Here is a 26,278-nt window from a genome sequence, read left to right on the forward strand (position 1 = left end):
TTTATGGGGCAATGTCAAATACATCGTCAGTATTGTATGCGAGGTGGTTTAAAGCATAAAAGTTTATTGTCAAGCTGCATTCCCCTAGTTTCGCAGTGGGCGTAAAGATCAAGCTAGACATTTCGTTGCTGATGATACCTTCGTCAAAAGTAGTAATGTGTGTGATATGGATCTTACTTGTTTATTTTCAATTATGTTGTTCAGCATAACCACAACCTTAACCTTCTGTTCCCAAATCATCGTCCAAAAATCACCAACTGTGTTGGGAAGGGGCGCTTGAGTTGCTATGAACTTTTGTTTGGAGTCGAATCCCTGACAAAACTTACTTTTAGAATACTGCACTGTTAGAATCCAGCACTAAAATATCGAACAAATTTTGAAAAATGTCGAGTCTGACCAGCCAGCATGAATAATCGTGCAAACTGTCGTTATAGAGAAAGTGAAACAAGCAAACTCACGACGATGAAACTTGCGTTGATGTAGTTGGATCCATGGGAAGACAGTGTTATTCTATTGACGTCATCTGCAAAAATATTTTAAAAAATGATTGGGCGGCGCGACTGGCAACAGTGGTCAAAGCGTTCGTCCCAGTTGTCAGGTATAAACTCTGAACTGGATTCGTGCGCAGAATAAAATTTAAATACACTTTAAGTTTCATTATCGTAGGTGAATGTACAAGCTTTCAGCTGGCAACACGTACATGGCAAAACAGTGCCAGTTCTATTCTTTCTTTTGTTTTCTCGCTGTTCCGCTGTTGTGGTTGGCGATTGGAGCTGCAGGCTTGCTGGGTTCAGTTCCTGTACAAATAAAAACTTATTGATGATGTTTTGCTTCTGATTGCATTGGAACCTGAGAAACATGCACCCACTTCCACCATATTGTGCACATGTGGTCACGGAAACAAGGAATATGTTTTAAATGTTTGTAGATTATGTTGTTATACGAAAAGAAAAGCGGACCGGCAATGTTCACAAGATAAGGCTCTTATGTCCTGTGTGCTTTAGATATTTGCCTTGTTTTCAAACACTTTCAAAGTAAGGTAAACGTCCCAATGTTAATAGAACCCCCTTTGTACGGTGAAGTGTGTATTTAGTATTTTTATCTACGACCAAGTACAAGAGCTATGGAACTGAACTGTCATGATACAGAATTTCCGGATACTGCTTTCCATCATAGGTAACTAGATTGAAAATAATGCATATCTAAATAACAAAATCTGTTATGTATGTATTTTCGTTTGAGTTTGCCTGTGGCAATCAAAATAATGTTCATGTCTATCTTAATTAGATTGTTTAAAAGTGCTTGCACTGGCATGTAAACTTTTTTTCAGACTTTTCTAAATGTTACTTAATCGTTTATCTGAGAATATATAATGAGCTCGAAACAGATAGAAATATCCATGTGCTGCTAACTTCAATTATAAGATTTATTCATTTGAGCGACATGATGGATCGTCGTTACGTCATAGATACATTAATAAATGCCGGATAGAAGTGGTCAACTTTGTATGTTTAAAGAATGTGGAAAATACCCACGCTAAAAGCCAGGTAAAATTCGAGGGATTTAATTAAGTTGAATTAAGTCTGACACACACTTTGTGTCCACTGTTGTTATGTACAATGTGTCGACGGTTCTGCGAATTCATGGTAAAAGGGTCTTTCCAAGATCGCTACTGCTCCGCATGTTTACGCTGTGGTTTTGTTGTAAATCGAATACAAGGTCAGCATTGTTTTACAGCCTAAAACATTTATGATGTGCCGCACCCGGCTGGTTCGCGGCCGGTGCAACGCTGAAAGTTTGCTTTGTAGGTCTAATGCCATGTTTGCGTTGACTGGCGGCAATGTGGGGGCTCAAGTCAACAATTTTATCGCGGTATGTTTTGCGTTAAACATTACACGACCTGCGTGCCACAACGGTTAGAAAAAGTTGCCACTGCGGCTCTTGCAAATGCAGGTTTCATTTTGTCATTGTCCCAATTTGTACGACACCAGTATAAACCTCAACGTATGCAGACTATTCCGCATTTATATTGAAATACCAAACATATGCTTACTTGTTGGAATTGTTTTCGAAGCTTCGAAAAGTCATCCTTTGCCAATTCCTTGTATCTGGAATGCAGACGTTAATTACCATCGTTAACAGTATACGTCTAATAATCAAATGACTCTCTGTTGTACTGATTTGCTTCATATTTTTTGCCCCGAATCCCAAACAAAAATACGGCATTCAATTACAAAGAGTGCAAACATAATGGTCAAAACCCTGAAAAGAGCCATATCGAGGCAATTAAATCCAGTACCTTCGTATATGGCAAGTGGCTAATTAAAAACCCGTGTCTCATATAATGGCAAACAACAAACACTTTAAAAGGAACTACAGTACCTTGCAAGGATTTCTGGCAACCGAATCCCATACGATTCATTTTCTGATACTTCTTCGTACACGTTGGATACACCTTGTTTTACAACACAACATGTTAATAGTAACATCAACCATATGCATAATACATCTGCTTTGGGTATTAATTGTTGTATTTTATGTGCTGCCAACAATCGATTCAAAATTTTAAAAGTCCACTATACAATATTTTCTAGGTAATTTCCGTAAATCTATCAGATGTTTCTGTTGTTGTCTTTGCATTACAACACTATTGTAGGCCATGTGGACCATAACAAATCTGAAGCAAACTTACGTTTCAATGGAACCATAGATGGTTTTCTATCAATATTCTTTTCCTTTTGGCAACAACACCTATACAGGCAAAAATTTACACAAAATTATTTTCTATAAATTTGAGTTCATTTGGATCCACAATTTCGCAACTATCTTACCTTCTTCTGTACAGTAAAACGGTCGTTATAGTGATTATACACAGGACCAGAAAGGCTCCAATACCAATGATCAACCAAATCCACCAATCCAAACCAGATTCGTCAGGGACTTCTTCTGTCATACAATCGTAATACAATTTAATTTTCGCCCACAATGTACCTTGTCAACCCTCTAACGGTTATTTAAAATTTTAAACACGTGTTAACTTTGATAATCACCGGTGACCCGTACTTACTGTTTTCACAACTTTCCCCGAAATATCCTTTAATGCAATCACACACATACGCACCGTCACTTCCTGGAACACAGGTGCCATTGTTTTGGCAACCAGTGACGAAACAATTTTCTGCACATGAAAATTTTGAAAATAAAAACTTAAACATCCTGATGACAACGTTGCGTCACAAACAAAGAATTAATTTTTGTTGTTTACTAACCATTTTGACAGCTACTACCAACATATCCTGGTCGACATTCACATACAAACGAACCGTCAGTTGGCACGCATGTTGCATCGTTGAGGCAAGTTCCACCTTCACAGATTTCTGCGAATTGGGGTTAACAGAAAACTGCTAAAGAGTTGATGCAAACATTTTATGAAATTAACGATCATTTAAAAAATATGAGTTGAATGTTTAAAATTATCGCCAATTTTTCTTTTCCAACATTGTAGAAAAATCTTTAATCGATCTTAATCAATCTTTTTTAAAACGTGTCGACGCTGCTAGCTCTGTTTCAACATAGGTATGCATATAATTACATACATGCCTAAAAAAATATATCCTTTTGGTCACTTACTGCCTTCACATCGATCTCCGGTGAATCCTCCCGAACAATCGCAGGTAAATGCCTCACCGTCAAATACGCAGGTGCCGTTGTTTTCACACACGCCGTGGTAACAATGCTCTGCATAGAAGTTAGACGCCTTAGTTTTGTTGCAACAACTGCATCCTCAAATAATAAAACCATTTGCGAAACCACTTACTCAGCTCACAATTTTTTCCAGCGAAACCATTCCCGCACAAACAAAACGTTTCTTTGCCGTTGTATCGATAACACGTGCCGTTGTTACAATTCGCATCGTCACAGAACTCTGGAAACAAGACGATTTTACGGTGTCTATTTAAAAGTTAATTTAAAAAAATGGGGTTTACCCAGTCCGCAAGCGTCACCAAAATAATCATCTCGGCACTCACAATGGTGTGTGCCGTTCTGGATGTAACACGATCCACCATTCAGGCAGTATTCACCGTCGCAAAGCTCTGCACAGAAAATCATTGCAGGTTTATACAAGTAAGTATTTGAGCGACACTGGGCCGAAACCAAACAACCCAGTTGTCAATGCGTTACGAGAAATCAGCATCAATGCTAAATTAGACTTGTTACCGCGTTCGCACGTATCTCCTTTAAAACCTTCCATGCACTTGCAATCAAAAGTGATTCCTGCTACCAAACAGATGCCGCCGTTTTTGCATGGGTCAGGTGCACATGGTTCTGCATAACAAACAGCAAAGTCAGTCACATCGTGTTTTTTTTTGTATTGCCAGCTTTGTACCTAATGAGCAGTTTTTTCCAGCGAACCCATCCGTGCAGTTGCATATGTAGTCAGTTTCGTTTGCTCTACAGACGCCACCATTTTGGCACGGCTTGTCGATGCAAGGCGCTAATGCAAGATATGTACATCGTAACATTTTACACCCGTGTTTCCCAACCTGGGGTTCGCGACACCAAAATATTGCGAATCGTATCAAGCGTTCCGTAAATAATCAAGAGCAGCCTTTTTATTCAAATTTACGTAGCCTTTATTGCATCGCCGTTTCTTTGTTCATTTACGAATTCTACTCAGTTTGTCACAAAGTCCGTCAGGTAAATTTTACGAGGGGGTCTACAGACTTGATGTTTTTTATACCAGAGATCCAAGACTACATAGGTTGGTAACCACTGCGAAAAGGAAAAAAAGTTACCTATTGTGCAGTTTTCTCCTGCGTACTCCATGTCGCAGTTGCAGACGTAATTTGGACCGATTGCCTCGCAATCCCCATTATCGCCACACGGTTTATCAGAGCAAGGACCTTGAAGATAATATTTGTCGAACCACAATGCATACTGCACAATATAAATGAAATCATACCTATTTCGCAATAATCTCCTTTGTACCCGTTTTCACAGGAACATGTATAGTTAAAGCCATTTACCACACATGTTCCGTTATTTTCACATGGATTTGGCTTGCAAATATCTAAAATGTGCAGAATGTATACGATGCATAATTCCTCAAACAAATTAATGCAAGCCCACCAGTTTCACAGTGTTTTCCAACGAACCCATCCGCGCAAGAACATGTAAACCCACAATTTGTTGAACTGCAATTAGCTCCATTTTTACAAACTGAACGCATGCAGGGGTCTGTGAAAATCAAAATAATGTGTCGGAGATGCAAGAAACCATTAATGCACACGCTAAGACCATCAGTATACAATTAAGCATCCGTTATAACATTTAAAGAAGATATGGGTGGAGCATTCTAATGTAGATTGCAGATTTCTGCAAAATCATTTGTCATGAAATAATAATCAGACTTTAGTATTTTTCGGGCTTTAAAAATTTTTAGTAAATAAATGAAAAACTTTCCGGCCTTTGAATGTGCTGACCGTAATCATATACTCAGCTGCAGTACCTTTACTTTGACAGCTTTTTGTCTTATTAAAGGCGACGCAGTATTCATTTTCATTGCACGACGGAACGCACGGGTCTGCAGAGTATAAAAAGAATGGTGGCAATTGCTTAACATCCAAATAAAAACCTTACTTACCCATCTGACAAATGTACGAACCCCATCCTTCGGTTATATTTTTTCCCTTGGAAAACCATTCGCCCAACGTTGCCTTTTGGGCACTGACACGAAGGCCACATCCCATGTCGTTCCCAGTGTAGCACTTTGGCTCTTTTGATGTCCAATTTTCAAACCCCGATCCTCCATTATCAGGTAGCGTCCCCCTTCCATCAATCCATAGCCAATACCACTGACTTCCCTGTGCACCAGACCAGTATCCTGCTTTGTCTCCTAAAGATCCATCCACTTCATCCGCGCATAATTTCAGTTGTTCTGTGATGTTTGGTTGCAAGTTTTCTTCAATTATGACTAAAGTTCCCCCGGGCTGAGTGCCACCGGATTCAAGGTAATTTCCACAAAATGCATTTGCTTCATCAAAAGTAAGTGGCAAATTGTCGGACTTGTAAAATGCAATCGACTTTGTGCCTCGCCAGTCATCCTCGGATTTGTATTCAAACGAGGCAATAAAACCTAAAATATACATTGCCCGTTTTATGCGACAATCAATTGCAACAATCAGTTAGATAATTTTAAACAAGCGCAACGTAGATAAGAAATTGGTGGTGAGAATTCTTTACATTCTGTACTTACTTCCTTCAGCTTCGGTTTGTGAGAAATGCAAAGCTTGAAAAATGCAGAATGCAGTAATTCCTGCAAGTCTCATTTTTATACAGAAGTTCATGAAAAATTCTGACCCTTTTAGTTGCAGCGCTGTCTACAACTGCTTCGATCGCAACTTCGGTTTGGATTGTTTGCCCAACAAATGGTTTTAACGATCACCTCTTTTGTGCCACCACGCGGATGTAGTCAAACATATTTTTTTTTCTGTGTTTTTTAATCATTACATAAAAGGTTTCAGCATAAATTAAGTAAATATAAGCTGAACGAGTCTTTTGAACATACATCCCTTAGATTTATACTTGTTTGTTTTTGGTTCATAATTTTGTCCAGTTTGTTTTTCGAGTAAATGTTAAAGGAAAATAATTTATTAATCTAACTGGGAATGTTTTTTGGAATTTTTTGTAACTGTTAAACATCTTTCAACGATTTTATACCGATAAAATAGTTTCAGTCTAAAGTTCATTATGGGCCTACATACGGCGCCGGAACCCTTATGAAATTTCTATCTATTGCAGGCGAAATGTCGGTGTAGTCATTTTACGTTAAGTTTGTCCTATTAGCTTCCTTAATCGCATTGCCTTTTTTGTGCCGTTTTTCATTTTGTTATTTTTGCTATCATCGATTTTTTTACAAAAGTAACTGTGTCTCACGAAACACAGCTACAGAGTATTTAATTTGGTTACTATAATGCTAATTATATGCGCAAAAGAGCCATAATAATCAATGAGAGCTGCAGACAGGGTGTATACACGCACTGTTTCGACCTGTAAGGTCTCATCAGTGCAGCTGTTGATGTGGCACTGTGCTAGCTGGTAGACTAGCAGGCACACAGATTTCCACTTTGTGGTACCTTTCGGTCAATCGTCGATATGTTGGGTACCAAACTAGGTACCAATCAACACAGACGAACCACGTGGAGCGCACTATGGCCAAAACAACTGTTTGGGACCCAATAGCGCTATCGGCTCGGCTTTCACCCAAATCATATTATATGCGCAAAAGAGCCATAATAATCAATGAGAGCTGCAGACAGGGTGTATACACGCACTGTTTCGACCTGTAAGGTCTCATCAGTGCAGCTGTTGATGTGGCACTGTGCTAGCTGGTAGACTAGCAGGCACACAGATTTCCACTTTGTGGTACCTTTCGGTCAATCGTCGATATGTTGGGTACCAAACTAGGTACCAATCAACACAGACGAACCTTGATTGGTACCTAGTTTGGTACCCAACATATCGACGATTGACCGAAAGGTACCACAAAGTGGAAATCTGTGTGCCTGCTAGTCTACCAGCTAGCACAGTGCCACATCAACAGCTGCACTGATGAGACCTTACAGGTCGAAACAGTGCGTGTATACACCCTGTCTGCAGCTCTCATTATAATGCTAATGTTGTATAAAATGTATGAGTTGGCCAGATATAACAATATTACTTCACATTATATACTGGGACAGACCGACGAAACAACTCAACATCTTTGAAACATCATTTCAGCCATTGCGGAACCAAATCGGTGAAACAACTGAACTACCTATTGTTAGAAGTTCTGCCAAGCAAAGAAATATAGTTTCGAAATTAAAACCGGCTTTTTGGGGGCGTTAGAGTGAAGAATTTTCCATGACTGTTCAGCAGTGTCCCGAAGACCAGTACCCTAGGTCGAAAGCAGTATCCAATATCGGTTCACACGATTCCCAACTTTCAAAATCTGATCTGCCCGGATTTAGTTATCCTCCGCGTAGAAACAAAGGTTGGTCTGCATGTGATGTTTATTTGCAAGTTTTCTTCAATTATGGCCAAATTACCGGACTCGAGATAATTTTTACAAATCGCGTTGCGATATTTATTGAACTACTTAAAATGTTTCAAGGCGCCGAAAACACCGAAGAGTACTATTTTAAATAATCCTCTAGCGCCCTTGAAGCGCGTGTTATTTATAAGTCCTCTAGCTCCACCACACGGATGTTGTATAAAATAATCCTGTAGCACCATAACATGAATAATATTTAAAACAGTCCTGTAGCTCCACCACACGGATGTTATTTAAGATAATCTTCTAGGTCCAACAAGAAGATGTTACTTAAAATAACCCTGTAGCGCTATGAAGCGGATTTTATTTAAAATATTCCTCTGGGTCCAACATCCGTTTGGTGAAGTTTTTTTTTAAGTTACATCCGCGAGATGGAGGTAAAGGACTATTTTTAATAACATCCGTGTGGTGGAGCTACAACATAATTTTATATAACATCCGCATGATGGAGGTAGGGGATTATTTTAAATCACATCCGCGTGTCCACTTCCTTCACGATTACTCAGTGTGAAATGCCAAGAAGAAAAAATGCAAAAGGCAGTCACTAATGACAGCAAGTCTCATTTTGCATCGGTCAACTTAAAACTTAGACGCCTACGAGCTGTGGTGCTGATTTGACACCAACGATTACTTTGAAGTTTCCCATACTTCAATGTGTTTTTACTGGAAATTACATTGAAGTTGTCTGTGTTTGTTTCGAGTTAATGTTACTGATCTTTCGCTTATTTTGTAGACGATTTATGTTCTGTTTTTGTGTTGATTTTATGGTACCATTTGTTAAGCAGGTGGACAGGGTGCTCTTCTACACAAACAAGCAAACACATTTTAAACTGTCAGTATTTAGAGAGTGTTAAGGTCGTGTTGTACTGCGGGAAATTTTCTTGGTTGTTTACAAATTTTTCGTGATTTACGATGTTTTATGACTTTCAAAAACAAAAATGCTAGAATTATAAAAATAAAAACAGCAAGATGGAGAAAAGTAACATGGCAAAGAAGACAAGAAATCAATAATGCAAAGTTTGTACAATGCAAGTTTAATTGCAAACATTAATAGACGATTGCCAAATTAAATTGCGGTTAAATGGCAAAGAAACGGAGCAGGACAAGAATTAGTTTTTCAGTTTGCAGAAAATTTCTTGAGACTTGATATGAGGGAAATGTAAAAATGTTTCGAATCCCATGTAGCAATACGATAGTTTTCCATCGTTAAAGTTTATACTTCGCTGCCACGACCAATTCAAGTTTTTTTTGCATTTCAATCATGTTGTCATCATGTGGTAAAGAAACGAGTATTGTTCCTGTAAAGAGGCATATGGTTGTTGAGGCTACAAATCGTTTGATCCTCATTATATATTTCGTATTACTCACTTGGGACGCGGCCACCGTCGGTATTTGCTTCCTCGTGTTGTGAACAGTCCTCATCACGTTGATCATCCCTTCAGTCCGCTTGCGATGAAGGAGAGTCAGGAGACTGATGAAGTTGCCAGCGCGGTTCATGTCGACACTATAAGATACATTGTGTTTGGGTGTTTCAACATCTGTTGTAGCTGTTACATAATACAACTGCACAGATTTTGGGCAATTAGAAAACTTGTGTTTTCAATTAAGAAGATTTTCGGAATGTATATTGCTATTTTGTGGCACGAAAGCCGCGCGCGTGTGCGCATCTACAAAATAGGTTTAAAGCTAATCACCACCAGAGTTCAGACTTTTTGTATTTTTATTCTTACCCCGAGTGGACAAGAAGTGTGTCTTCGTTTGGTTGCGAGTTTTGCTCCAGTTGGCTGATAAGCTCCTTTAGATCGCGGAACTCATCAGGAGCGAGGTTTGAGGGCCACCCGGTATATTGCCAGTGTGTCACGCTGACCTGCAAAAACACAAGCAATGTTTCACTTCTCATATTCTCGACGTAAAATCTGCTTCTATTCAATCTTGTGTAAAAACATATCGATCGGTTAAACGTTACCCGTGATCGTCCGCTGGAAACCGACAAGACTCTCTTTACGATGTAATCTGAGTGCTGTGTTTCGCTTTCCAGTTTCACTTTGAGACCGCGATGGAACCCCAATTTCCCAACGTCAGGCCAATACTTTATGGATTGCACCTAACAACAGATACAATAATCGCCGATTTATGCCTGGCCGTATGGCAGACGAAACGTCGAAGGAATACAGTATGTGTATTTTATGCCAGAAGCTCAGTCTGTTTTCAATCGCCGATTTCTGTTCCTACGTTTTGTGTAAGTTCACTAAACCATTTTGGCTTTAGCGGTATAACGTTACATTAAGGTAAAAATTAATCAGTTATATATTTTTTTTTGTGTATTCATCAGCGTTTATCACCATCACTTACAGAATGCAAAGCTTGCATCCTTGATTATCATTAAAATTTCATATCCATATAGCGTACAGTTTAAGAATACATTCACTGCAGTGTAACTGATATTTTGGGGTATTTTGTTTATCTTAATTCTGCTTTCATTACAAATAGTGATTCGACTTGTTAATACGTGGATGGAGAGCTCCATTTACTCGATCTAATTAACGCATTTACAGAAAAACAACGTTTGCTACTTGATAATTTTGCAATCATACCGTGTCACGTTCCACAAGCTGAGTCAGCATGACGATGTTGGTCGCTCGATAAACGAAAACGAACTGCCAGAAATCGGTGAGATTGTCCCATGTTGGAGCGCTAGTTGTCAGCGCTGTGGGGAACTGGGCAACATTCTGAAACGCGCAACCTCTGACATAGAAACTTTTCACTTGTCCATCGACTTGAAACTGTATGTACTTGCTCTCTGCGGAAAATCGACAACAGTCGTTTAATGTAAATGTACGCCCCGAAAAATATCGTTTTGAATATTAATAGAATATTTAAATGACCGATGAAACGCTGTCGGACTCTGCAGTTAGCTTTAGGACCATCAGAGACTTTGTAACAGATGTTCTTACAAATTTAGTACAAATTTACAAGTCGTCTATCATACAATATGATCCACTTTGCACATATGGTTTGAAATGTGCGTGAAAGCTTTGCAAAGTTTTAAATGCAACGTCTCATCACATATATTACACACAATATTGGATACCTTCTTGGAGTTGGTAGTTGGATACGATGTTCAAACTTTGAAGTTTACTCAGCTTTAACAGCTCAGTGTCGAAACCTGACCGTCCATCGGTTGTTCTTAACCAAATAATATCAATCAAATTATAAACTTGAGTAAGATTTTAATTAGCGCCTTTACCTTTCCAACACCTTTATCTTGAAAATAAACTGTTTGTCGACTTGATCGCTGTTTTCAAGGGTGTGGTACTCTGCCAATAGTTTGTGGAGAAGAATATAATCCTCCTGCAAAATGTGCTGATAATGTTTTTTGCATCATACAATGTTCCTGACCAGGCCAACAAGTCAACACAAAGATAAAACCGTGAACACATGGAGTATCGGATGCTGATTCATTACTATGAAAAATTACTAAAACATTTGAAATTAGGAAAACCTTCTTGCGTGGTTGGCATAATTATGCAATGATTATAACCAGAAAACTTTACCAGCTTTTCCACAAAAATGTCGCACTGAACTCTGAACTCCATCACAGTGTTAAAAATTTCCAGCGTCTTGGACACTTTGAGCTGTTGTAGCAAAGCAAAATACGCGATGAAACAGGAGTGCTCAGACATGCCTTCGCTGCAATACAAAGTAAACACGATGTTGTAAGGGGTAATCCGTCAACCACACAGCCTCATTAGCTTTAATACACTTTTGAAGTTATATTTGTACCAGGATCATAAAAAGGGGGCGTGGTAGTGTTTGTGTGATAACGTTGCGTCGCTCATATTGATGCTTTTCATGAAACAAATATTAATCATATTGACTAGAGTAGACGTTTCGAACACTAACTGCGTTCATCATCAGTACTATAATGAGCTACATGCAGCAGAACCGAAACTTGATTATTAGCAAAGTAAACCGTGCGTTCGTTTTAGCGACAGGTACAGTGATGTCATTTCAGAAGAAGGCATGTGATTTTCCGCTCCGTTTAAATGCTATAGTACGTAGCGACTACTGCGTGAGTTTAATAAACATCACCACAACATGTAATAAAAACTTTATCCTTGTGTTTCATAATGATGTTAATTTTACGTATATAGCCGAGGTGTTTTCCATTTCGTATCTTTTCTTTGATTGTTGACTTTCAGTGTTGGCAAACAACAAAATCATGCCCGGTCGCAAACAGTGTGTCTGGAGGCAATTGCGCTAGCGCTCTGCTGTTATCGCAGCTCTGTTTGTCTCAAACACTTGGGCAAACATGCACTAGATTATGCTGTACCCAATTTGTAACCTCTACTCACTTGCTGTGAACCAACATTGTACAGGGGGGCCTAGATTTGTTCGTTGTGCTTCGTAAGTCTGCCACGAAACGGTGGAACCCAGGATGGGTCAAAACCTGGTTAATGTCGCCTGGTTCCGTCCATCGATATTCCGTCAAGTGCTTACAACTCTGAAAACATTTGTACCACTGTTAGATAAATAAGCGAAGTCCGCAACACAAATGAATGCGTAATTACATCAAAAAGGCTACGATTCGAATCTTTGGATGTAGCCAGTGGTTATGTTCATTACTTTTACATTGGTACCTCCGTATCTTATTACGAACCATTCATAAGATTTCTCTTTACAGAAAAAAGCAAAAACGCTTGATATCAGAGGCGCTGACCCCTAGATGACGAAATTGTGGGTGATACTTTTTCGTCAAAGTCTGATAACATATGACCCAATGGCTCACAAACAATGTTTGCTCAATTCGTGGAAAAGTTCGGTAAAGCACCTGACGTAAGCGTAACAATGTGAACAACTGGTGTAATTCTGGGCAAGTTCTTACTTGATTTAGTCAAATATTTAAGCAGCAGACAATCGAAAATGGTTATATTGCTTTTAGCTTACCGTTGTGTAGGCGGTTCCTGTCTCTTCTATTTCGTAAGTGGTTACAACGTAGTGTTTTTTGTGCTCCTGGCCTGTTGTCTGTACCCTCATCTTTCCGTACACACAGGCGGCGTCATTTTGAGGTACATACTATAAAGTACAAGCGGTATTTCCATTACAAAATAGTTATCTGTTAAGCATGACGATACGTTCAAATCCTATCTATAAACAAGATCTACTTTTTGAAAATTAGGGTTACGTTTATTAGCATTCTAGAGCATACTTACTTTACGGACCAAACCTCAAACTGGTTCATTCGAGCCTAATACTATATTTTTTGGTCATTGCATACTTTGAATCTTCCATGTGTGTAACAACCGTATGACCATCAGAATCTGCATCTGAATTACCTGAGCATCATTGCCGAGTGAGACCAATATCGGACATCCCTCGCTGTGAAGGGTTTCCCAAAACTTGGACGCCTGATGAGCTTGAGGTGTTTGCATTGACAAAACCTGTAACGGGAAACCACAGTAACTGACCGCAATAGTGAAACTAAATTTTAAAGACTAAGTCAAATATTTGGACTTTTGGTCATAATTATTCTGGTTGCACATACACTACCTGATATACTCCAAATTTAAGAGCCGAGGTCGGATTCGTGTCTGTGTGCAACTGAATTCGTATGAAGGTACCTGCGCGAATATCATATTTTAGTAAGGTATGTTTTTTTCGTAAGGTTTTATATGGGTTGAAGAAAAAAATAAAATGTCAGAAAAAAGACTACTGTTTCAGCACAATGTTGTTGTGTTTTTTGTCTTACATAGTCAGAGTTAAAAGAGCTTAATACGGAAGAAGTTTTATATACTGAAACATAAACTTTGTCCAATTTTCTTAAAAAACAACACACATCTGCCCGCAACTGCCTTACATAGCTCTCCATGGTGATATGAGGCGTTCACGTAATGTCTTTCTCCTTTTGTCGATGCCACGACGGCTTTTAGGTTCTGAAACATAAAACACCGCTATTTAAAAATATCGAATACCATCTAATAACCCTATGATGTTGGCAAACATTTCTATTTCCTTGCACTACGAGCCAGCATCGGATCGTTCAAAAACATCGAGTGGCTTACGAAATGACTTGTACCGAAAAGCTGTTGCCATAACTGCCCGCGAGATACATTTTGTTTCATTATTTTACGTTTGCTGATTATAGCCATAAAAGTGGTAGCACATAGTTATTTAGTAGAATTGTTGCAGCAAAATGTTTCTAATTATTTTGCAAGCATCACTTCACTTGTGGAAATGACACCAGAATAGTTTTTTACCCTGAACTGAGCTTCGAAGACCGCATTGTTGTTTTGCTGCATTGCGCAGCATTTTTCCAACAAATTGTCTGCGTTTATAGTCAGTTGTTGTTGAGGGAGATCTGTTTCGTAGTCGTCGTCGTCGTTATCCCACTCTGGAGTTTGCTGTGTTTCGGAATGGCCGTCAGGGATGTGTCTAGGATCTAAAACATGATATTCCAGTTCAGCCTTGGTAATAAACTGGGACTTTTAACACGAACAGCTTTATACTAAGCATGACGCTACAGCACAGAGCACTCATTTCAAAAACTTGTCTATACGCTAATTTTTTACGTTTTCCCTGGTTTTATGCGAGAACTGAAGTTAGAGGTGAAGATTTGTGTTTCAATCCAGTCAATTTATTAATCCTTTTTATTTAATTACAAGAAAATGTTTTTAAATCTTTGTTTATGAGTAAAGCGATTCTTACTGGGTACGTATTGGTTTCCTCCACGAAGAGGAATGTCTTGTGATTTTGGTTGTTGCTGATTTTTGGATTTCCTGTGTTTAGAATTTTGAACAATAACATTACTGTTTTTATGTTACATGTTAGTGGACCCTTTTCTTAATTATATTTAATTTCCAAAGATGTGTCTGATTATAGGTTACTATTCTGGATATTTGCAATATAGTAAAAACCCAATGAGATACCTGCGGTGTATATACACAAGTAAAGCCGTTACAATCGCAATTAGCGCAACACCTCCGCAGACTGCTATTACGATAATTTTCCAGGTTGCAAACTCCTCAGATTCTTTCTCTGCGTCGACAAAACATTTAAATTGAAACTATGGCGTACAGTTAGTTAGAACAAGCAAAGGACCTTTGGCTTTACTTACCAGTGCAATTTTGGCCGGTATAATCTTCAGCACACTCACAGGTGTCGTTTTGGCAAGTTCCGTGTACACATGACTCGTCGTCGCAAATATTCATATCTATAAATATATCTATACCATTGTCACCTCGTTTTGAGTTTAATTAAATACTATATTTTCCCACTAAATCTGCAAGAGCGAAAAAGGTAGTATTTGTATGTATATTCAAAATTCATTGTTTTATCAGCACTGTAAGCGTGGCAAACATACACAGAAACATGTTATAACAAGTGTTAAGCGCTGCTTCTGTTGCATAGTGCGGCATTCCACTGCAAACTTCACACACACTTTGTCACGTATGCGACAAAGCCAAGTATGTGTACACATTTATTGTGTGCCAAACTTTTACGTAGCGAGGTACATGAATTTGTAGGTTTGACATTTGCCGCTATGCTTGCACAAGATTAAACCTTAGTTTGTAATGTCAAACCAAATTGTCACAATTTCAGAAAAAATTGAAACTTACAGATTTCGCAGAAGCGACCACTGTAGTTTTTCGGACAAGTGCAGTTAAATTCCTCCCCGTCTTCAAAACACTCTCCACCATTTTTGCAAGGCTTGGACCAACAAACTGCACAGATCACAACAAGTTTTAAATATTAATGACAACAACCAGTCATATGTAAAAAACATTGTTTTGGGACATTTCAGATCAATAAGGTGAAATGCACTAATTGTATGTAAAGTAATATTAATATTATTGCATTCAAACTCACTGTATTCGCATGAGGAGCCACTGTAGTTTTGCGGGCAAACACAGGTAAATCCATCAACGGCTTCATTGCAGGTACTGTTATTTTTGCACGGATTTGAGTCGCAAGCTGTAAATTGATTCCAAGTTAATATATTTTTTTGTGTGTAGAATTGCAATCAACCACTTAGCTTAATGGGATCACCCCTACCTAAACTGCAGTTTGGAGGCTTGGTACCTTCTGGACATACGCATTCGTACTCAGTGGTATTCGAAACGCATACTTTTTTACCGGGACAAACAATTCCACTGCAAATCTCTGAAAAAGTAAAGCATAAAACCGATATGAGGTAAGGCGCGAAATACCTTGTATATTTTAATCGAGTTTCCTTTGCTTTTCAAATCAACACTCTTAGACCTCATAATGAACTTTAACTCATGAGGTCTCTCTCAAGCAGGTAATTAGTTAAGTCGTGCCATCAAAATACTAAATTATTCTATCCTCCACTTGATAAAAATGACGTTGTCCCTTTAAAATGGCGCAGCAACAATAATAAAACTTTAAATTGTAAAAAATAAGTCCACACAGTATAGTCTTTGAATTCATTGTTGCCAAACAAAAGGGTCCTTCAAAAATTTTTGCTGATAAGTCCTGCTATAAAGGCCTGCCGTGGTTGCATCTCGCACGTAGTCAAAAAACCTGCCAATTTTACTAATGATACAGCATTTGTCGTCCGCACAAATGTTTAAGTTATTTTGAAAAAAGCGACCAAATGCGGAATTCCTTGTTGTATTTTATAACTTACCTCGGAAACATATAAAACGATTGCGTTGACTTTTCTCTACATCTACCCAGTCTCCAAAATATAAAGTCTCGCTACTAACATTGAGAGCCATTGCCTTGTTGTTTCCTGCCTTCGGTCGGTCAGCGGCCCAGTTAAAATACGTATCGTTACAAGAGTGGACATCCACCGAATCGCTGCAAGGTACCACAGTCCCGTCAAGCCATTGCCATGTGTTGTTTTTGCTTTCCGCTCCAACCCAGTAGTAAACGTCAGTGGAGGATGAATTATCGCTTGTTTGCTGCAGCTCAAGTTCGATGAAGCTTTGGGTGCTGTTGTCAAATATATATACAAGTGTCGCGTTGATGTCCTCGCATTTCCATTCAGCTTCAGTAAAGTTGCTGGTTTGGTTCTCGAAAAAGAACTCATAGCCTTGAAACGTTGGATTGTCTGAACGTAAAAACTATATTGTGAGAAACAAACTATATTTCAAGCAAACAATTTTAGAAAATAAATGAATATTGAAGATAGTTAAATCTCTGGCGGTGGCTGTTTGGCCGACGAAGACTTAGTATCTGATTGTTCTACACAGCATTTATGTACACCCAAAATTCATTTTCTATTAGCAAGTGTAGGTCGTGTTGAAATTCTGAAATGTAAACGCTACAACTTCCATGTACCTAGTTTATTTCCATAACAGGATATAATGGTGCTGAGCAGCAACAGTACGTGAGACTTGTATTGAAGCAACATTCCTTGAAGTTGTATTTATGCCATTTGATTGATTACTTTCTAGACCTACGTTTGATTTAAACGGTCCAATACACAGCTTTCATTTTCCTGCCAAAAACATCAAATTAATGTAACTCTTTTAAAATACATTGAAAGTTTGCAGGTAGGTTAAAGATACATCTTGCGCGTATAGGTGACATTCAACGATAGAATTTCCTTAACCAATGCCCTAACCAAAATACCTTAAACCAATGCGGCTGTGAAACATACGTTTATCAGAAAATCTCTTCTCAACTAATCCTACAATAGCTGCAACACAATTAAGTATTAAAAAACACTTGTTTCAAACAACAAATAAAATCGAATTTCGTTCTTTTCTCAACATTGTAAGCAGTATTTGTTGAATGCTGTCGTTTCGATAACATTTGCTCTTTACCCTGAGACTTTCCCACTTGCAGTGGGTGACAAATATACAGTTGACACCACGAAATTTAGGACTACGTAATTAAGTTGGCGGGAAGCCGAACAGTTCCAAAACGAAAGTCTTTTGTCTGGTCAACATGCCTCGCCTTAGCGGACTCGTAAAATTCCCCTTAATAATACATACCACCGATGCGGCTTTTCACTGTTTGCTCTGACGCTGACGCTGTGAGCAGACAGAGTCAACGTTGTACAGAGTTGCCTGTTTGCGAAAGTGGCAAAGCTAGTCAATGTTGCCCATTTCTGTTATTCATTTCATTGTGTACGCAAATACTCTGTTAATATAGGCAAAATGTACGAGTCGCAACTATTTTTGTCCGGCTGTACAAAGCACAGCATGAACTGAAATGGTTTCAATTTTATGTAAACATAATGTACTGCTTTTGTCTTGTTTAAACAAGGCGTGACGTTTTAAAGCTGACATCGATAAGGCTTGCTGTGATATAAGATCTTCCAGTGTATGGCGTCTGACAACTTCTCTTGGTCTTCGTGTGCATAAGTGTTCGTGCTACAATACACCATTTACATAAGAAAGAGCATTGCTCAACCTTTATCGTAAAATCACGCGGATTTCCTCGGCGAAGCCGCTTTCACTGCAGAAAAACTGAATTTAATATTACAAACAGGAAACCCTGCATGCTTAACCGTTGTAATTACGTTTGGAACAACTTGCCTTATGTATCAGCACATTCTTTCCCACCTAAAACCACGCAAGACTTACGGAACTGTTTCAGGAAATAAAAGAAAAGAAGATCCGTTGGTGAAATAATAGCGAGGTCAATTACAATGTGTTGATCAAGTACACAAGCTACACAATAGTAGTATGACACATTATAGGGAATTGATGGGGCGTCTTGCAAAATTCCGACGCGCGGTGTACCTGTGGCAACGATTCAATGTAAATAAAACGATTATTTGCTCTCAATGGCAAATACTAGGCTCCGGAAAACGAAAATGACTTTCGCTTTCACGTTTGATTACATTATTAGACTAAGTATCCTAAGTTAAGTTAAACCATCACTCTTGATATATTTCAGAACTTTTCCATCATATTTTTAAATGTTCAATGTCACAAATACCATAAACGACAAATGCAAAAGTTTACTTAGATTAGTAAGAATTTGTTTTAAATTCAATCTTTGTGTCGGTTGTCATCTCGTTTGCAGTTTTCTGTTTGGTGCTGTAAGTTTAAAGAATCTTGCATTTTTCACCTTGTTATTTGTGTGACCAGGTCGATTTTTATGTTTTTTTCTGGCCACGAACTCATCAAGGCCCAAGTTAACTTTATTTAGTTTACTTTATTTAGTTAACCCAAGTTAACTCTAACCACCGCACAGGGGTGCGATGGGGGCTTCCCCTGTTCATGTGTGGCATGGTTAAACTGGCGTTTCGGACATGTTTGTTGGAAATACCATTCTTTCTGAACTAAAATACTCAGAAAGACATTACACAGAGGTATTTTAAAAACAAGAACTACATCTCACGTTTGTTTCGTTCACCACGTGCTTCTGCAATGCTACACACAGCCCAAAGTGTCAAAATTTACGGTCTTAGAGCAAATCCAGCAAAAAACATTATGCTCTTAGTGTGTAACAACGTTTTTGCTAAAATAAACTAAACATTAGAGTTATAATATTGGCAAGTCTCTGTGGAAACCTTAGTTAAAGTATAGCCACTCATGAAACAGGGAAATCCCTTTATCGCCTGTTCGTGAGGTGGTTCGAGCATCTACCGGTTGCTAAGCGCCTGGAATCATTTTCATAGTATTTCACTTGGCGGCGCTAAAGGGCTTTTATGTCAATATATTTCATTTTTAAATCATATATACGCAGCATTTAAGTACACTTTCTGCATCAACCGACATGGTTTCTTAAATTTATATGAATACGGTCGCCACTGGAACATCACCACACACTAATTTGTACAGGTTTATACAAACACACAACTAAACTGAATTTTCATGTAAACTACTAGGTAATGATATCACAAATACATTGTACAGTTATAAAAGTTTTTACAGACAATATATAAAAAGAGGATTATAGATAATTTATATGGAAGTGCCATTTGGAATACATTCTGGTAGAAGGTAAGTATACGGGTGATCCAACTTAAGATTTCGTTCCTTGATTCTTTGCGAGAACTGGTCAAGATCAGCTTTAAATCGCCTCTGACATTCCAAAGTTTCCTTGTCAACAAAAAGCCGTTTAGGAAAGTTTCCAAGAAAAACCTGAAAAATATTGCTCCGTTATCGTTAATTTAATTGTTTTTTTCTTGTCAACATTTTAGTTGTTTCGTGACTTATAAACACCACATTACTTTAATGAATCGTGTACCACGGTTAATTTTCGTTGAAACATATTTGAACATTGACAAGGTTATTCATTCAATTCCGTAACTGCAAAACGCTTGAAGCTTTGTTCTACATTAGGATCTTTATTCACCTCGCTATCCGAGTACGTGGAAAGAACAAACGAAATACCAATGAAAGTCTGACTAACTCTTACACCAGGAAGACTCGACATGATTCTCTCCATTGATCCCTGCAAGCATAAATCAATTCTCTTCACTGTGAATTCTGTCCAGTGTTTAAAAAACAATTTACTTTTCGGTACAAGATTAGAAATACTTTTTAAACCGGTTTTATTATGTCTTTGTTGTATACTCACCTCTCCCTTTTTATGAGGAGGCAACACCATGCAACCTGTGCCGCTTGGGATAAACTTGTATGTGTCTGACCGAAGTTGACGGCGGAGTGTTGTGCTGAGCTCGTGAATATTATTGTTAGGCAAATGTCATGCTGTTGGAAGGAAATTAGTTGGGTAGAAACCATTCGTAAATGAATTTACATCTTAACGTTGTAAATAAAACAAAACAAATACAAATTTGTCATTAAATCGTGCCATTGAATAGTCTTTTATATTAAAGCACTTACAAGCTGTTCAAATGTACTTATTCTCTCCGGGACACCCCTTCTGTTTCCATCCTGCCAGGCTATTCCCTCTATAGCCGCATCATGGATCCAATCCTGCAACTCGTAATCTTCCACGACGTCCTGAAGCAAATGTCGCATATTTGCAATTATAAAAGCATAATATTCTATATTTCAACTTGCATCTTCGCTTGTTACTTTCACATACTTTATCACTCTTGTAGTAGTTTCTTAACACGCTTTCGACGTATTTCTTCATAATATCCCAGAGCTCAAGGGCGTCGTCTCGGTAAAAGTAATTTGGAAGAAGATCCCGATCGTCCAATCCTGACAATAACAAGATAAACTTATCATGTAATCAGTACATAGACATGACAAAGGTATTTGTGTGGTACTTGCCCAGTTTCTTGATCAAATTGGGAATTACCAAGTCCTCGAAATGGAACATACTCTTGTAAAACTTTCTAGCCATCTCTGACGCAGCTATACAAATGAAACGTATTTATTACATGTGGATACTGTTTGTTTTTCTAAACGATTTATACATTTCTATGTTATTTTAATAAAATGTCAAATTGTTTACATCGATTAAATGTCTTGTCAAAATGTCCGTATGGTTTTCTTTTCCTGAATATCGGAAAAATGTGACGCAAACCAATACTCACACACTGCCAAAGCCTTGTTTGCTTTTCCCTCAGGAGGAATAAGTTTCTCTCTTGCGTCAATGTTGATGGCCACCGCAAACTTAAGGTGGGGACGTAAAAGTTTGTGGATGGGATGTGATCTCGGCAAGCAGCGGAACAGAGCTATACTCAGAGTCTCTATCACACCGTGCGTGTTCAAGAAGTGAACGACCCACTAAAAATTAAGAGTTTCAATGTGGTGCTTGTTAGCTAACATAACAAACCGTGACATGTTTTTGGAAACCCATGAATTTCGCTAAATGCCTCAAAAATCATTACATAAAACTTTTCCATGCAGATGAATTTTAATTGTGTTAACTCAGTGTGTTGACACAGATAGGCCCAAAAACAAGCTGATTTACGTTCAGCATATTCTTATAGGTGGGTTGCTTTTATCAAATTATTCTTTTTGTATTGCGGGCGCCATTGCAGATTTAATTTAATGTAAGTGCGTTTTGCTTTTTAATTCCGAAAAAGGACAAAGAAAATACAGTTTAAAAATATAGTAACTTGCGTAATCCTATTAATAATCTCTTTGTTCTTGCCAAACACGTATTACCAAATGATTTATTCACTTTAACTTCTATGACCTGATGAAAATTTCCCTCAGCGCATCTGAAATACATCTTGGCCAAAAGCCAGTCGTACTTGTTATCAGACGGTGTAAAGAGATATTCGTGGTTGCCTGGAACCAGTTGGATGGCGATTGGCACAAATTTCTTGTCTGGGCGCACATAAAACATCCCCATTGCATCTGCACAATAAAGTTGCCTGCCTTCGAAATCGTGGTTGCGGGGAACTCCCTCTAAGTACTTTCGGTAGTCAGACACGTAGATCAAACCAGCCTGCAAACCAAAGTGGTCATATCGACGCCTTTTGTACAACGCCTTTATATTGGTTCGGGTGCAAGGTAAGTCCTTCTTACCTCCATTTCCTCTTGTAAGGTCTTTCCCTCTCTGAGCAACTCATACACATCGCTGTTTGTGACGTTAAACCCAGGAGGCAGCTCGTTGCATCGGTAAAAGGAAAGGGGACTGATTCCGTTCAATGTCATTCGTCCCATGTATTCGTCGGTGTCCCAACTGAAGAAAAATATATGCAAGTTGCTGTTACTTACTGAACTTATTATACTTACTGTAAACTGCTTGTTTATATTACGCAAAGGGAAGAAGGTAACACCTTAAAGTGATTGCACTAATAAAATAACACAAATAAATTTCCATTACCCGTCTAAAGCATTGATCTTCCCTCTTGCTAGAGAATGATGTTTGTAAAGTCGGTGGTAGTCTTCCAAAGTTGACAAACCCAGCACAGCACCTGCGAAACATCAAAATGAAAATGAAAACATGCCTATTATCTTTAAGAATGATAATCATGTTTCGCTCTATTGTCCGATGCAGCTTTTAGAGTGCTGAGGGACATGTACATAAGTCAGAAATATTGTTGTTTAAAGTTTAAAAAAATTCCAATATCGAAAAGCAACCCCAACAGCGACATTTAAACTTATATCTCCGAAAACTTACTGTATGCAATAATAAAACGTAATCCGCATGCAACCTAACAGGCACCATTCCAATTTTCCTTTTATTCGCAAAAAAATATGTAGTCTTATTCAGGCTCACACAGGAATTGTGATTAAATCATTCTCTGCCATAGGTAAACTTCATACCGATACCTCATAGAACGACTCACTTGTAATGCGATGCGCGAATGATTGCAGTAGAGCGCTGATGCGACTTTTCTGCAGGTCGCTTGTGCGAACCTCATCCCTTTTAAAAAACTTTGGCAGATCCTCGTAGGTTGGAGCTTCCATCACGCGATTCATTCCCCATCCAAGCCGGTCCCTTGTGGGCCTAAGAGACCAAGCGAATAAAACCTTCCTTTCGCTGATTTCCTTGCTTCTTAGAGATCGCACATACTCGTTAGTAACGTTTTGCGGAATAAGGGCTGCAAAAAATTATGTTGAAATACCTGTTTTTGATATTGAATTTCTTACACACATTACTTATCCGGTATATAAGCAACCAAAAGCACCATTACAATGATATGTAGTGTATTCCTTATATGTATTCCTATTACAAGCATATTTGCAACGTACGCAAAAAAAAAGGCAAAAATCAAACTAGCACACAGATAATCATTGAACTACTTTGTTATAGGTAGTTCCAAATATAAAGACAAACCTTCGCCATGGGTAACTTCTATTATGTCTTCCACCCAATCATAAACAGGGAATTCAATTCGCTTCTTTTGAAGTTTCACAACGATCCGATCACACAGCCAGTCGTCCTGAACACTGCGATGCCCGAGCTCTTTGGAGTACATTGTTTAAAGATGCCACAATGTAAAGTTTGGATATAAAAGGGTGACAACAAGTTATAGTGCCTTAAAAATGTTGCGTCACGTAAATAATAACTTCAGGCAATATTAACTTATTTTTCGAAGTTTCTATTGTTATACGACAACCTTTAACATGATCTAGGACTAGGTTACATGTAGAAATGTGCAAGGAAGGAAAAATGTGCCAAAGCGCAAAAGTTAAGAAGTTTATTGCTGTGGTTGTTGCAGTGTCATGACTGTCACCATAGCAAACAATTTAAACACACCAGGCACTTACTTATTCTGACTATGATGGGAAGACCCACGTTTATGGCTTTTATCTTGAAATGATTCACTTGACCCGGCTCAAAATCGTTTGACCAGAAATAGTCCAACTTTTGCCAACCTGTGGATTCACCTTTCTCGCCAACCAATTTAATGTAAAGGCTTGAGTTTGTTCCCGCTTTGGAATATGCATCGTTGGTCTGAAGACGTTTAATTGCATCAATTTATAGTAAGCGATTTCTAAGACAGCCATAAGGGGAACGCAGGAAAAAGGAAGGATGCAACATAATCTCTATTGACGCTCATGGAATTAGGAAAGATATGACCAAAGTCGTCCAAGACACCACATTTAGTGCACATCCTGGTAAGTTCTTTTTTTTTAAATTTTAAAATAAAGACCTCATACAGTGGTCAATGCGGAATGTTCATATATTTTAAAAAGCCACACAGCTTTTCTGCTTTAACATGGTTAGGTGCCGGAAGAAAATAAATCACAGCAACAATATTTGTTGATTGCAATAAAGGCCGACGAAATTAAATATATTTCTTTACATAGAAGATATGGAACCCTTGTCCTAAACTGACCATGCGATCATTGTTTAAAAACAATGTAATACCATAGTACGGCGTTACTTATATCCTCGCCGTTTCTATTAAAATACCTGAATGGAAATGCTGTACGTTACATTATCTTCCAAGATTGAATTATTTCCGCTCACATTCCCCTGATTCGCCGAAAACATAATAGCAACAATTCCTTAACAACGAATTTGCTTTCAAAATTGACTTGCTAAAACAAAAATGTTGGAAATGAGACAACGGAAATCTACATCTACCACACGCTTTCTGTCTGTCGTTGATTGCACAGAATACAAGCCGCTGAGTCAATCACTGCAACAGTAACGCGAACTAAATACGTGAAGAGGAACTATAGGTTTTTGCTCACTTTATAGCAGGCTAAAAAATTTCAAAGCTTGAAAAAAATGTCTCTAAATTTTATTAAATATCACAAATCTGCGACATCCCCTTCATGTAACTGAAAGATATATATCCCGATATTTTAGCCAATGTTTATGGTACTAACCAAAGCATGCATGTGGTATTTCCAATCGTGCTGTTACTGTTCACCATATTGCTCAAACGATGAGACATCCCTTTCGTAGCCTGTACGCCAGAAAAGTATCATTCCATGTCGTAGTTTATGGTGGTAGAGCAAATACATCCCGTCACTCAGGAAATCATGCCCTGACTTTTGTGTGCGGTTGTTTCTTGTTTGTTTTTCTGGTATGATGTTTATGAAACATCGAAATAATGTCCGTTATTTACCAATGTTTCATCTTCCATCTAGCTGGTCTTTATCATGCTTAACCCATTATCTAAATTTCTAAAACTTACATATTTTTTGTGGCGAAAGGACGATTATTCTGAAGCAATTTTCCTCATATTTTTTGCAAATTTTTGCATAACAATAAGTTGCATTTCAATCACTTTTTAGCCAGATAAGTTGCATTTCAATCACTTTTATTGGTTTGTGTAAGTCACTGATTGTGGAGTTGTTATTTTGTTTTTCGTTTTTGAAACAAAAAAAATGTAAATTATACATCCCGCAGATTTGTAACGCGAACCAATAAAGCGCCAATCATGCTGATCAATACGAATTTATTTGATTTGTCTATGTTTGTTTATCGTATATCTTATCACGTATTTTTTCTGGTCAGTGATCGTGCCTACGTGCACTCTAACAGGGCCATGCATGTTAGCAGTCTCTGAGCAAAGCATTGAACACATAGGATGTACCAGAATCCGTGAATTCATCATCGCATGCAAATTATTGCTATATGACGCATTGGTTTGGCGTAGTTCTTTGACTTAAGTAATTGATTTGGAAATCAACGACAGACAGCTACGTAAATAACGTGCCATCTAAGAACTTTGTGCAAATTAAAGATTACGCATAATGTTAAGAAGCATGAACACATCGGATTCGAGCAACCAAGTCGAATGCTCCGAAGTCCTGAGTTCTTAAAACGCAATGTTCTGTGGGTTATCATGCTTTAAGATAACATACACACAAAAAGTTGCATGTTACTTCACACTATACCCTTTGTCAGATTTCGCACTGGGGTGAA

At 38.2% G+C, this 26,278-nt stretch overlaps 2 protein-coding genes and 1 pseudogene across 2 annotated transcripts; all 3 read right to left on the reverse strand.

The window, feature by feature from the left end:
- Positions 1 to 9,354: 9,354 nt before the first annotated feature.
- On the reverse strand, positions 9,355 to 10,719 carry LOC145895525 (tyrosine-protein phosphatase non-receptor type 5-like). The gene is made up of 5 exons (XM_082984331.1): positions 10,690 to 10,719; positions 10,062 to 10,199; positions 9,826 to 9,962; positions 9,464 to 9,599; positions 9,355 to 9,393 (listed from the first exon to the last, which is right to left on the reverse strand). Exons 1-5 carry the CDS (start codon positions 10,717 to 10,719, stop codon positions 9,355 to 9,357), a joined length of 480 nt encoding a protein of 159 aa, XP_082840457.1.
- A 619-nt stretch (positions 10,720 to 11,338) lies between these two features.
- On the reverse strand, positions 11,339 to 15,326 carry LOC145895527 (tyrosine-protein phosphatase Lar-like). The gene is made up of 11 exons (XM_082984332.1): positions 15,210 to 15,326; positions 15,022 to 15,130; positions 14,801 to 14,871; positions 14,353 to 14,534; positions 13,953 to 14,028; positions 13,646 to 13,716; positions 13,432 to 13,536; positions 13,043 to 13,171; positions 12,451 to 12,599; positions 11,650 to 11,785; positions 11,339 to 11,446 (listed from the first exon to the last, which is right to left on the reverse strand). The coding sequence occupies exons 1-11, from the start codon at positions 15,301 to 15,303 to the stop codon at positions 11,339 to 11,341; spliced, it is 1,230 nt and encodes a 409-aa protein (XP_082840458.1). The 5' UTR covers positions 15,304 to 15,326.
- Positions 15,327 to 19,980: 4,654 nt separating this feature from the next.
- Positions 19,981 to 24,892, reverse strand: LOC145895528 (allene oxide synthase-lipoxygenase protein-like; annotated as a pseudogene).
- Positions 24,893 to 26,278: the final 1,386 nt, after the last annotated feature.

This window comes from Ascidia mentula, chromosome 3, assembly GCF_947561715.1.
Source record: "Ascidia mentula chromosome 3, kaAscMent1.1, whole genome shotgun sequence".
NCBI classification, from domain to species: Eukaryota; Metazoa; Chordata; class Ascidiacea; order Phlebobranchia; family Ascidiidae; genus Ascidia; species Ascidia mentula.